At 36.6% G+C, this 13,572-nt stretch overlaps 1 protein-coding gene across 1 annotated transcript in view; it reads left to right on the forward strand.

Moving 5' to 3' along the window:
* Nucleotides 1-4,506: 4,506 nt before the first annotated feature.
* CGA (glycoprotein hormones, alpha polypeptide) overlaps nucleotides 4,507-13,572 on the forward strand; it is a 99,538-nt gene continuing 90,472 nt past the window's right edge. Inside the window, exons 1-2 of the mRNA XM_044067447.1 lie at nucleotides 4,507-4,645; nucleotides 6,262-6,373. Coding sequence (XP_043923382.1) covers nucleotides 6,274-6,373 — 100 coding nt within the window. The 5' untranslated portion in view covers nucleotides 4,507-4,645; nucleotides 6,262-6,273. The remainder of the gene's footprint in view (nucleotides 4,646-6,261; nucleotides 6,374-13,572) is intronic.

The raw sequence follows: 13,572 nt of genomic DNA on the forward strand, positions 1-13,572 counted from the left end.
TATATGCTGCAGCATGAAACATTTCAATAGTGACCAAAATATTTACATTTGTACTTTATACAGAGAATGTAGTCATTTACAAGATTATTCTTCAAATAAGAGGAAATGTTGTTTGAGTGAGGAAAAGAGCTTCATTTTTCTAAATTTCCAGGAGAGGCTGGTTTTTGAATGTCAGATACAGGCAACAAATAATATAGTCCAGGAGGAACAAGAAAGCGTGGAGGTTTAGGAGAGGCTGATGAAACTGAATTGAAGGAAATGGAGGAAAGTAGGTATGGTGAGTTTCTGGTTGGGGATTCCACCCTGAGTTCCTGCCACTGTCTATACAGAGTTTGTAAATAATCCCTGTGTCTGTATGCATTTTATTTCAGTAGTCTTATTTCCACTTCCCAAGAACACAGTGCTTGATAGAATATAGTAAACTGTCCTTATATACTGCATTTACCTTTGCACTTTTAGTCTTGGTCATGGCTGAAAACGGGTTCATAAAGGACCAACTGAGTTAACCAGTTAACACTTAAAATTACGGTTCAAGTTGTAATGATAAAGAAGAAGAACAGAGTAGAACAGAATCATACGAAGAATACAGGAAAGAAGGGAATGAAAGGAAGAAAGTTTATTTCAAACAGGAGCAAAATTAGGGATACTCCAAAAGGGGAAAGGATATGTAATGTAAAATTGCACAAATAGATTGAGAATAACCACAGAAATGGTTGGTTAGATAAGATGAACGGATAAGTCAAAAATGGAGGAAAGGACCAGCAGGTTGGGGAATATTACTGAGAAGGAGGTGATATGGAGACAGAAATTAGGCAAAGGGTTTTTACTCTGAATAGAGAGGTATATGCAAAGAGAAATGCAGAATGGGATGAAAATATTAAGAAGGAAAGTTGTACCAAAGCATTGTATTGTAACAGAATTGTGTGGATATGTAAAGTAGGACTAGGTTTTGGAGGTGTGGGGTCAACTTCTGGTCATTAGCTGAAGAAATGGTAAGGCATGATATACACAAGGCATACTATTATTCATAAAATTAAGGAGTGTAAGGCTGGAGAAGTGTGTTTGGCCATGCCTGTTAACTTTAGATAAGTTGTTTCACTATAGGAGTAACGTGGTATTCCATTTATATTTTGGCAGTAACCTACAGCTGGGTGTGGGTAGCACAGGATATACCCATGTTTGACACGGTTTGATCACACAGATGAAACTATTATATCATGACATTATTTAATAAGGAAGTTGCTTACCTTTCTTAAATAATGTCTTTTTATAGTGGTACTTCAGTGTTGTCTTCTGTTCTCTGATGTACTGCGCATGCGTGTGCGACTTATGTTCCCATGCTTGCACAGTACATCAGTGCAGTGTAAGAGAACCAGTGGAGAATCTCTGTCATTATTTTTATTTTTATTTTTTTTACTATTTAAAAAAAGCACAATGTCATTGTTCCACTGTACTCTATCCTTATCAGACCAGCCACGCAATACAATGCTCCTTTGGTATATACTTGAGGCATATTCAACAACTGGACCTTCCACAGATGCTGCTCACAAAAAGAATACATAGCTTAAACATGTCCTACATGGACCACCTCAAAGTCCTTTCCCTGGAATCTGTCTCCTGCAGGTTGCTGACAGGCTGTATATGCCTGGCCTGCTCTGATCCCACTCTAATGGCCCTGTTGCACACCCACATCCCACTCTAATGGCCCTGTTGCACACCCACATCCCACTCTAATGGCCCTGTTGCACACCCACATCCCACTCTAATGGCCCTGTTGCACACCCACATCCCACTCTAATGGCCCTGTTGCACACCCACATCCCACTCTAATGGCCCTGTTGCACACCCACATCCCACTCTAATGGCCCTGTTGCACACCCACATCCCACTCTAATGGCCCTGTTGCACACCCACATCCCACTCTAATGGCCCTGTTGCACACCCACATCCCACTCTAATGGCCCTGTTGCACACCCACATCCCACTCTAATGGCCCTGTTGCACACCCACATCCCACTCTAATGGCCCTGTTGCACACCCACATCCCACTCTAATGGCCCTGTTGCACACCCACAAAACAAAGAGCATCAGAATTACTCAATGCTGGTACCTAAACCTTGTTGGCAATATAAATAGGACAGCCTTGAGGTATCTTTGTTTTTGATGTAAATTGAGACACCTGCACCTTTCATTCCTTCCTGAGCAGTAGATGGTCAAAATATGTGGAAGGCATTATAGCCTTGTGCTGCTGGGGTACTCTCCATGGTTTTAAACCATGTTTCAGTATCTGCATAGATATCTACATTCTTCAGGATGAGGACAGCTTGCAGAAAGTGGAGCTTCTTGTTTAGACTCCTTGCAGTAACACTTCTAGACTGATTTTTCTATGTTGGAAGGTTTATCAGGTTGTCAATGCCTAAAAGAGGCGCTCTGGGTGTGGACACGTTTTTAGACAATATTCAAATGCTTAGAGGGCTCATGTGTAGATCATTCCTGGCAAGCAGAGTGGTATATCAGCCATACCCTTCCAGGCTGACAAATATAGTACCCTATTCAAATGACATGAAAAATGAAGCCACTTTTTAAAGTCAATTATCTTGTGTTAATATTGTGGCATCATCCTTGGAGAAGGTAGAAGCCTTTTCAATGCTTGGCTCATAGTAGCCTGTGACACATAGTCCGAGAGTTCCATCATGTCTCACTCTTCATATAGTACAGGGAGGTACATCTCAGGTCATTTATACACAGATGGACAATGACTGAGTCATGCTGGTATTTGTGGTTCAACGACCTGAGAGTGTGTGTGCGATCTGGTGGATCCTGGCCCCTGATAGGCAACTGACCATGACTCTCTTGTTACACATTCTGGTGAGTATATGCCAAACGAAGTATGATAATGTGCTTTACTTTGCTTGAGTTTCATTTTGGAAAAAGAAGAAATGACAACATCTGACTCATTATTTAGTCTTTACCATTACATCTATATCTATATCTATAGCTATATATATCTCTATCTACCTATCTTCTATCTTTCTTTCTATCTATCTCTATATATAATGTGTGTGTATATGGATACATGACATATAATCAAAATTGAAAAGCACTGAATCAAAAATTATCAATGCCTGCAGTCCAAAAAACAGACTTATCAAACAGTAAAAATAATGAGAAATATGATCAAAACAGAAACTAGGCATTTCCTTTTCCAATCAGACAATAATCCCCACTGCCACATTTAGACCAAATTTGTACAAATAGTGGTAGTGTTGCAGAAAGGTTTTTCCTAAAGTAAGGTAAAGTGATGGGTTAGGCTTAGAGGCAGGAACAGAGTTAGGCTTAGTGTTAGCATGCATTAGTAAGGTGGGTGCTGGGGTTTTACCCTCCTATACTACCTAACTAATGCACGCTACCCCTAACCCTGCCTCTATCCTTGTCCCTACACCAACACCTTAACTTAGGAAAAACCCTTTCCGTAACACTAACATTACACAGGACAGCTTACATACTCACACACACACATACGCACACACATATGCACACACACACACACACACACACACACACACACACACACACACACACACACACACACACACACACACACACACACACACACACACACACACACATGGTCACACAGACACACACACTGGTTCCTCAGTTTATCCATCAACAGTACTTCTCCTTTCTGGATGAGCTCTACACACAGGAATACATCAAGTCCTTATATGTGTGCCATGAGTAGGATAGGGACAGGTGAGGGGTCAGCATATGGCGGCTTGCAGTGGGCTTTTTATTTCTTGCTCCTACCTTCCTCTGATGTGCTGGTTGATGTCACAAGAGAAGCATTCAGTTGCATTCACAAGGGAATACCTCCACCTTTATAGAGACAGTTTCCCTCATATTCTGACCTCTTTTCTTTGCAGCACCAAGTTGCCATCAGAACAATGATGTCACCACTGGCATGTGCATGCACCCATGTACCTTGGCACATCCCTGGACCCCCCTGTCTAGAAGAGTCACTCAGGCACAGCCCCATCATTCCTCCTCCTTCTCATGAGCTGGTACCCATCAAATGCCCATGCCACTTATCAGCCTCAAGATCCCTGGGCCATATTCTGGGCTTTATTCCTCTATGCCAAAGGTCTGGTAATTCTATTCATTTTTATATTATTTTTAGTTGCAGAACAGCAATGACATCATGACATGTATAGAGTGATCCTTTTGTAACCAGAAACAGTGCATTATATTCAGAGTGGTGTCCTCTCTGCTCGGTTTCTAATCTATGGAAGTGGTACATGTGCCATCCACGTCAGCTGTGAAAGCAATTATCATATAATATCACAGAGGTAAACAGTTGAAACATGATATACAAAATGAGAATTAATCCTCCTAGCACAGTGTTGTCAATGCCATCAAAGCAGGAGGTTCAGTTTATCCTTTCAGCTTAGGTGTAGGTGGAAAGGTGGAGCATGAGGGAATAAAAGCAACAGAATCATCAGTTACTCTTTAGAATATTAGTAGATGTCACTGAGCAGTCGAGCAGCACACCCGCACAAACACTTGAATCACAAAGACCACTGCACAGAGACATTAACTTTTGAAAGGTAACATCCTAGAATACAGAAGGAAAAAGGAAAGACAGGTAAGTAGTGACACTGTACATTAATTAATAGTGGTGCAACGTTTAGGCTATTATTGCCAAATTACCTGTAAGTAATGCAATTTTTAATGGGGTTCCTTCATCCAGCTTTGTTGAAATATAATGTTTTACTACTGTTATAATTATATAAGACAATTGATTCTGGACCCAAATACAAGAAATTATGTTTTTTAACTTTGCTGTTCTATGAAGTGAGAAAAGAGTCATGCAGAGACTAGATGAACATGCCATTTATCTGAACCAGGAACCTGCAGCTAAGTTTTTAAATTTACTTTGATAGTGATACTAGAAATACCCAATTACACAAGCTTTTGGATGTCATTTTACAAAGCCTATTGTAAGTCATGGGAAAATGTGGTGCTCCCCAATGCCGAAATAATCATTAGTTTTAAACGTAGAAGAGGCAGCAAGTAGTGTAACCCGAACATATGGACAGGAGGAAATAAATGTCTTTGACAAGCTAATTATTTTGTTAACTTTCTTCTAGTTCCTCCTTGCAGTTCTTTCTGCTAGGTTAGCTTGCTTGCTCTATTACTTTAACTGCTAAACTGTAATTTATGTCTCTTGCAATAATTGAATGGGTTAGACTGCTTTAAACATTTAATTAATAGACACTTAAAACTTAGTTAATATTCTACTTCTTCTGGGCATGATTAAAATGTAATTTGGGTCATGGATGATTAAAAATAGCCTTGTAGTTCCCCTCGGAATAAAATTAAATTATAGTAATCGAGTTCATATTACTATCTGCATATAACATTTATGCCATAGTGTTTACATCCAGATACAAGTTCTTGCCTTATAGGTCTTGTTTATATATCACTTGTTACGCCTAATGCGTCTATGTTTAAGCTACAGGTTTAAATAGTATTTGTTTTGCACTTAGATTATTTAAAGACCGTACTGAACGTTTGTTCCCTGCTCAGTTTCAGGGTATGTTCTGAATGAATACAAGGAGTGAAGTGTTACTCATCTCGTTATTTGTCATTTTGAACAGCCCCTTTACCAACTGCTTTCTCCTTTCATTGTGTAAAAACACTTGTTAGGTACACATTTTATCTCCCCTTCTATCATGCTCTTAGAGCAGCTATACTTAATTCTTATGTCTTCTGTTCAGATGCAATTTGTTTTCTTTTCTGAATTGCATTATTTCTGTTTTATGTATATGCTATAATTCACAGAGCTCAGTGACTTCAGAAATAGCTGCAGAATTTTGAACTCCTGTCGCTTTGCAGGAAAGCCCTGGGCTGAGATGTCACTCAGAGGGGCATTCTTTGATCTAGAAGGATTTGTCAGCTTATACCCTCTTTTTGCCTCTCCCATCCCATCATGCAGAATGTAGCAAATTAAGAAATAAAATGTACTATATTCACAGCCTTGTTTCTGTAACAGGGTAGCAGCTTACCTGAATTTATATACTTTCAAAACAGTATTCCATCTGTTTTCACACCTGCATGTCTGCAAAGTGATCTTTATTGTGGAAATGCATAAGCATATTTGTATACTGAATTTGGTGTGATTTGTATAGTCTTTGCTGGAAACATATATGTTGCATAGCAGGCAGTTGTGTGACAGCTTGACTTTCTCTTTAACATCAGGAGAAGAGAAACATGGCGCACTATATAAAATATATTGTTGGGATCGTACTGGTGTTGTCAGCACTCATCCACATCCTGTACTCATTTCCAGAAGAAGAGTTCATGGCACAAGGTATGAGGCTCCATATTAATTTACTGTGTGATTAAATGTTTCATCTCTCAGCTCCAGAGTATGGGTTTGAGTCTTTGGCTCTGGTTACAGTCTATGGGTGTTTACATGTTCTCCCTATATGTGTAGGTTTTGTATGTGCACTAAAAATAAACTCCTAACTCTCAAAAATGTTTGTTGAACTGGATACTGTAGCCCCACTTTCTAGATAGATAGATAGATATGTACATAGATGATAATTAGATATAATATATTTGATGTATCTCACACACACACACACACACACACACACACACACACACACACACACACACACACACACACACACACGCATGCGCAAGCAGACACATGCGCAAGCAGACACATGCGCACACACACACACGCACACGCACACACGCACACACGCACACACACACACACACACACACACACACACACACACACACACACACGCACACACGCACACACGCACACACACACACACAGTTGGTTTTGGACTTCGTCATAGTGTGATACATGAACTACCTGCATTGTAGGTCTAATGGAATAAGTTTTGTGATTGGTGTTTTTGATTGATGTTTTTCTGAATTTATCTTAAGGAAGACTGTCATTTGAATTAATATGCTTCAATTAGTTGTATGTATTTTTAGGTATAGTGTAATTGTTTTATATTTAGGTAGTTTTGAAGTTTTTTATGGTAGAATAGTAAGGGTTTTATTTGTATTTTAGTTAGTTTCATTTTGCATTGTCTAGTTTTCTGTTTTTAGGTTTTCCTTCACAGTAATGTCTTTCTGTGGTTAGCTAGTTGTGGTTCCGGTTTTATTTTTTTATTTATTTTATTCTTTTTTTATTTATTTACATGGCAAATGAACGTCATTTTTTTCCTATGTGTTTCATGTAGGTATGCAATATTGTTTTGAGGGCTGACTGTGTTCATTTTGTGTGTGAAATGGGTTTTCTTACATTTTTTCTTTATTTTTTTAAATACAGCCTTTATTGCAAATATTATATAATAATTTGCGACACACATTCCCATAAACAATTTACAACTCATGAGAAGAAAAGGAATATATATTATAATACTGAATGACTTTAAACAATGTCAGATACATTAATTGTCCTGTTTTGGTTTAATCACTAAACAACCATGTTTTTAGTCTGTACATAATCCAAATGCAACATTTCAGTTCTCCATTCACATTAAAGCATGTGTATGCTTTGCTCATATCACTTTTGACAATCCTATGCAATTTCCATTTCATTCATAAAATACTATTCAGATAACAATGAAGCCATTACAGTGGTGTGATAATAACTTCTGTCAGTTTTTTTTTAGACAGACAGCTCCTCCTTTTCCCTCAAGTAGTCAACTAATATTATTAGATCTCAAATTTGAGATTTGTTTTGCAGTTTCCACTTACCTCTAATTACTATTACCTATACTAGACATGTACTATACACTGGGAAGTTCCATTCCTAACAGATCCCTAGAAAGTAAAGGCTAGGGATCAAGTCTATGGGCCAGATTCATGAATACCTACAACAAGTGTACACTAAGTACACACAATCTGTATTCATGAACATCCGTAACATATTTTTTGTGCTGTCTATTCATTCAGAAAGATTATATTAAGTTCAAATGTAGTCTACACTTTGTGGTAACTTTTATGAAACCCACTTGATATTTAAAGCTGCAAGAAGATCAGTAGGAAAACTAAAATTAGGAGGAAGAAGGTGGAAGTTATGCTTGTGTTGTCTATTCACTCAAAATAGTGCACACTTATTGTACGCATTCATGAATCTGGACCTATGTCCTGGCTTGTCACTGTTTAAAATAAAGCTTGCAATTCCCTTAAGAAAGTTTCTAACTTTCTACATGATGAGAAAATGTGATTCAGATCTCTCCTGTCCTTACTACCATATCCTCAAAAGGTCATATTCACTATAGGGAATATTCTGGCCAGCCTCAATGAGGTGCAAAAATATTTATGTTCTCATTACCATAGGGAATACCCCAGCCAACCTCCATGAGGTGTAAACATATTTATGTTCTCATTTCCAGGGGAAAATCAGAAGCTCCTAGACTTTGTAAGTACTCTAAGTATAGTGCAAACATTTTCTGAAAAATATGCAGTTATCACTTCATTCGGAAGCTTTTCTCCTGTATAACCTGACTTTCAAAATGAGAGCAAACTTTGTAACAAACAGAACTTTAAAAGTTCTAGAAATCATTTCTTTACTTACTAGGGAATTATAAACATATTACCTTATTCCACCTACATGGGTAGGCTGATGGGAAATAGTAGATGACACAGTTAGATTGCAGGTAAATAAAAACATAAACATTTTTATTACACACTTTATCAGTTTCCACTCTAAGCATATAACAATGATAGAATTATTGGTACACAATATATTGTCAGCATACCTTAATAAAATGCACCAAGCTCACTTTTTAAGTACAATAATGGTTAAATATAGTTGAATAACAGTTATATATCCAAGGATAAATGCAATAATTGCCATTGAACAATGGCAAGAAAAAACCCTGTAAACCAGTTTTGATGGCTTACATCATCTTTATCAGTATGCATCTAAATGCATAGCAATGATGAGCATACTTATAGCTTTAAACATGTACGTATTGAATTTAAATAGTGTCAGTATCAGTGGCACAACAGAAAGCATACTTACCTTTGGAGCAGAAGGCTGTGGGTTCTATTCTCACACTAGGTATATGGATTAATGACATTGCAATGCAACATAAGAAGGTACTGCACTCCTTAATATGTCACCTTTGGGATGAGACATTAAACCAAGGCCCCATCTGCCTGAGTTGGTAACAGCTCAGGCAGACATAAAAGATTGCATGGTTCACTTATCAAAAAAGTAGGGGTACTGTGTTTGAACATCATATACATGATAAGGATAGTAAACTAATCAATAGATTAATACAATATCAGCTTTTTAAATTAAAATAAATTATACTAAATTGCAACAATATCATGTTCACAGTCCTTTTGCTATAACCACCTCTTTAGTTTCCCCCAAATCAATGCATAACCCCACAATTTGTAATACAGTAAATTTTCACATCTACTAATCCAAATAATCCATGTAGCACTTAGAATTAACGTATCCACTGTATCCGTTACTAATTTACAAGAAATGCAGTAAGTACCAAGCATTACATATTGAAGTTAAGACGCACAATATTACTTATTTCAAAAGAATAAAATACAGAGTTCCAAACAATCTTAACAAAGTCACAAGAAAGCAATGCATGATCTAAATCTTCTTCATCATTACAGAAATGACACATTCTGTCTTTAATAGCTGTATATTTCATCTGCCTTTTTACAGGTGATTTCCCCAAAGACAATCTCGATATAAATCTTTAATTTCTGGGATATATTGAAATCTGTCCATTCTTTCCAACAAATGAGCTTTACATAATTTATCCAATTTGTCCCAGTGTTTATTATAATAATATTTATGCATAATAAATTCATAACATGACTTTCTAGATGGTAAATCGTATATAATATTAATATGCCATAAATGAATTTTCTTTATATATTCAGAAAAAGAACGCTAACTCAACGAACAGTGCAGCAATCAGGAAATCCAAGAAACGAGAACAAAGCACAAGCAGCACTGTTCGCAAGGATTCGCCTCCGTGTCTTTGGGAATTCAACTCTGAAACAACACTACCACAGTCCAGTGCACCTTCTATCACATAAACCAATTCACAAAGTAAAAATGTAATAAAAATTTATTGTGGTCAAAAAAATGCCCAAACTGGTTAAGCGCTTTCACTTGATAACAACAAGCTTCATCAGAACACCATGATAAATTAAACAACAGTTTAAATAGCATTTTTGGCGCCAATTTGATTTAAAGACAATTTGATTTAAAGAAATACGCATTATAATATTTACTACTAAAAAACAACAGCAAATATGTCTAAAAATACCATAACAAGAGTAAAACAAATATAAATAAATAGATAATGAATAGATAACCAACACAGATATGACACAATTTGAACATACAAAATAATAATACTATTCATTTTAAAGCCAAATAAGGTTTAATGGATATAGTGTCATTCAAGCCTGGTGTGACTGAGGCATCTGTGTAGATTTGCCATCATAATTCTTTATATAGTAGCAAACTATTAAAATCACCACCTCTATTGTTTATTTGCACCAAATCAACTATACCAAAATTGAAATAATGATTTTCTCCATACTGCTTGATGTGCCTGTACAATGCATTTTTTTCATCTTTTCTTCTAATACTGTACAGATGAGAATAGATACGTTTGGGTCTTACCTATATAGAACCCTGAACAAGTCCTACAAATAGCAATATATACCACCATTTTTTAAGACAATTACCCCCACAAAAATTAATACTGGTATGCTTGTAATTGTCCAATATCATGCTATCTCCCTGAAATATAGCGTGACATTGTTTGCATGCCCCACATTTGGCAGTTTTGCTAGATGTGGTCTTCTTAATAGTTATGCCCTTCTCCAAAATTGATTTTATATTAATACCTACCTTATATATAAATCTGGGACCATCCCCTAATATGGGTGCTATATCTTGATCAACTAATATTATATGCCAATTGTCCATCAAAATTTTCTTCACTTTACCAGTATGTACACCAAATTCCAAAATACAAGTTCTTTCAAAATTATTATGCTCAGCATTCTTAACAACCAATGTATCTGTATCTATTACTGAACTGGGATTATATTTTTCACCCAATAGTGGCTTGTATTGATTTCCCCATTTACTCACTACATATTTACTAACATAGGCCATGACTCTCGTATCATATCCTCTGTCCTTAAATAAGGAAGTGATAAATTTAACCTCATCCAACATGTCGTCATACCCTAATGTCATCCTGACTGCTCTGATAAGTTGACCTTTATAAATGTTAGTAAATTGTTTCCTCGGGTGGTAACTGGAAAATTCCAGATAGTTGTTCGAGAATGTACTCTTCCTAAAAATTTTCGATTTGAACTGGTTGCCATCTTTAGACACAAAAGTGTCAAGATAGGCCAAACCTTCCAAACTTGTGGAAAAAGTGAATTTTAGGAATTCACTGCTGCTATTAATAAACTCTAAAAATAGTGTCAACAAATACTCACCACCATCCCAAATCATATAGATGTCATCTAGGTACCTAATGTAATGTTTGATATGTTTCATAAAATGACTACTAAATATAGTCCTCTCTTCCCATTCTAGCATAACTAAATTAGCAAATATGGGAGCACACGCTGCTCCCATAGCAATGCCTTTAGTCTGCTTGAAATACTCTCCCTCAAAGAAGATGTAATTATGGTCAAGTACCAGAGACATCATGTCAGTGAGAAGACAAGTCGTATCCCACTGTATGTCTGCATATTTTCTTATACTAGAGGCAAAGGCCTGCAGTCCATCTTCCTTTGGTATACATGAAAAAAGATCTATGACATCGATAGTCACAAATATCAAGTCAGGACTAGATAAATAAACCGGGTAATTTTTCAAAAATTCCCATGAGTCCTTGGCTATATGTGGGATCCTGGCATAAACATGTTTCAAGTAAATGTCAATGACCTTTCCAATGAGGAAGGTTTTGGACCTGCTCCCTGAAATAATCGGTCTAAAGGGGATTCTTCTATACTTTTGTGTATTTTGGGAATGCCTACTATTGAGGCTAAAACAGGATAATCAACTTTGATGTACTTGTATATGTCATCATTAATCCTGTTATCAATTAAATATTCCTCAATACACATATCAATGTTTTTATATCCTATATTGATTTCATTAAGGGATAGCATAGAATAATTCCCAGAGCTGTACAACAATTCATGTATCTTACAAGAGTATAACATACTGTCATAAATAACTGCACCCCCCCTTGTCTGGTTTCATAATTCTAATATTACTAGCACTTCTTAATTCCTGAAGCACCTTACGCTCTTCCACTGTTAGATTAGACCCGACCTGTTGTCCAGCTGTCCGTCTGTCTAACTGATAAATCTGTTGGGTCACTACTTTATCAAACAAGGAGATGGTGGGGTGCATAGGGGGTATAAACAAACTCTTCTTTTTAACAGTAGGTACATTCATCTCAATGAGGTGTGAACTGCCAACAGTTCTTTTTAACTTTAAATAAAATGGCTAAATTTAATTTCCTAACATATCTTTTAATTTCACAAATACAATCTACTAAATTAAACTTTTTTGTGGGAATATATTTTATCCCCTTAGATAATAAATCAAAATGTCCAATGTTTAATTTATGATTGGTATAATTGTATATGTTGAAATTCCTATAAGTATAAGTGACCCCTTCCTGTGTAATACCAGGATCTATGTCCAAAACCTCTGCTGTGTCCTCAGCAGATGCCATGGGCACAACAAGGCTGGACCCTATCACTGTAACCTGGGGTAGGGGTGGAACTGTGAGTGTAACCTGTGTCTCCTTGTCCACCTTCTCTCCCCCCCCCTCTGTGTGGTACATATAAAAAATCAGAATTATCACCCCTATCTGCACTGTATTGTCGGTAAGTTTTACCTGTTACATAATTCTGCTCCCCCCTCTCTTTCTTATAGTTGGAATGCTTATTGGTATTCTTTTCCCACATGTATGCTGTACCCCTTTTGTATTGGTCCAAATCCCTTTGTAATTTTTTCATCTTACGCTCATATACTTTAGATATATTATGTTCAGCATTGGAAAACTGTTTGGCATATAAATTCTCCCATTCAGAAAAAAGCAAATAATTTTTAATAGGTGTGTTTAACACTTCTACTTCATGAATTAAATGAACCACCCTCTCATCATTAAATTTCATTAACACAGACATATAATTAAAACCACATTGATCAAATAAACTATTAAATTCTGCCATAACATTCTCAGTAATATCCACACCCATAGGTAGTTTGAAAAATCTCAGTCCCACTGGGACTACTTTAGTAGCTATACATCTGGAAAAATAAGCATTATCTAATTTAATGTTATTAATTTGAAACAATTTCCTGCCTAATTCATAAATCAAATCTTTTAAAGTGCCCTTGTGTTTTTCCTTCGGTAAAGGCAACCTACTGCCAACCTCAACACTAGATGTGTTATCAAAATAACAATTCTTATCAATAAAAGCTTGAAACAAGTCTGTATTCAC

The sequence above is a fragment of the Protopterus annectens genome, chromosome 1.part0, assembly GCF_019279795.1.
Source record: "Protopterus annectens isolate FY-2018-M chromosome 1.part0, PAN1.0, whole genome shotgun sequence".
Taxonomy (NCBI): Eukaryota; Metazoa; Chordata; order Ceratodontiformes; family Protopteridae; genus Protopterus; species Protopterus annectens.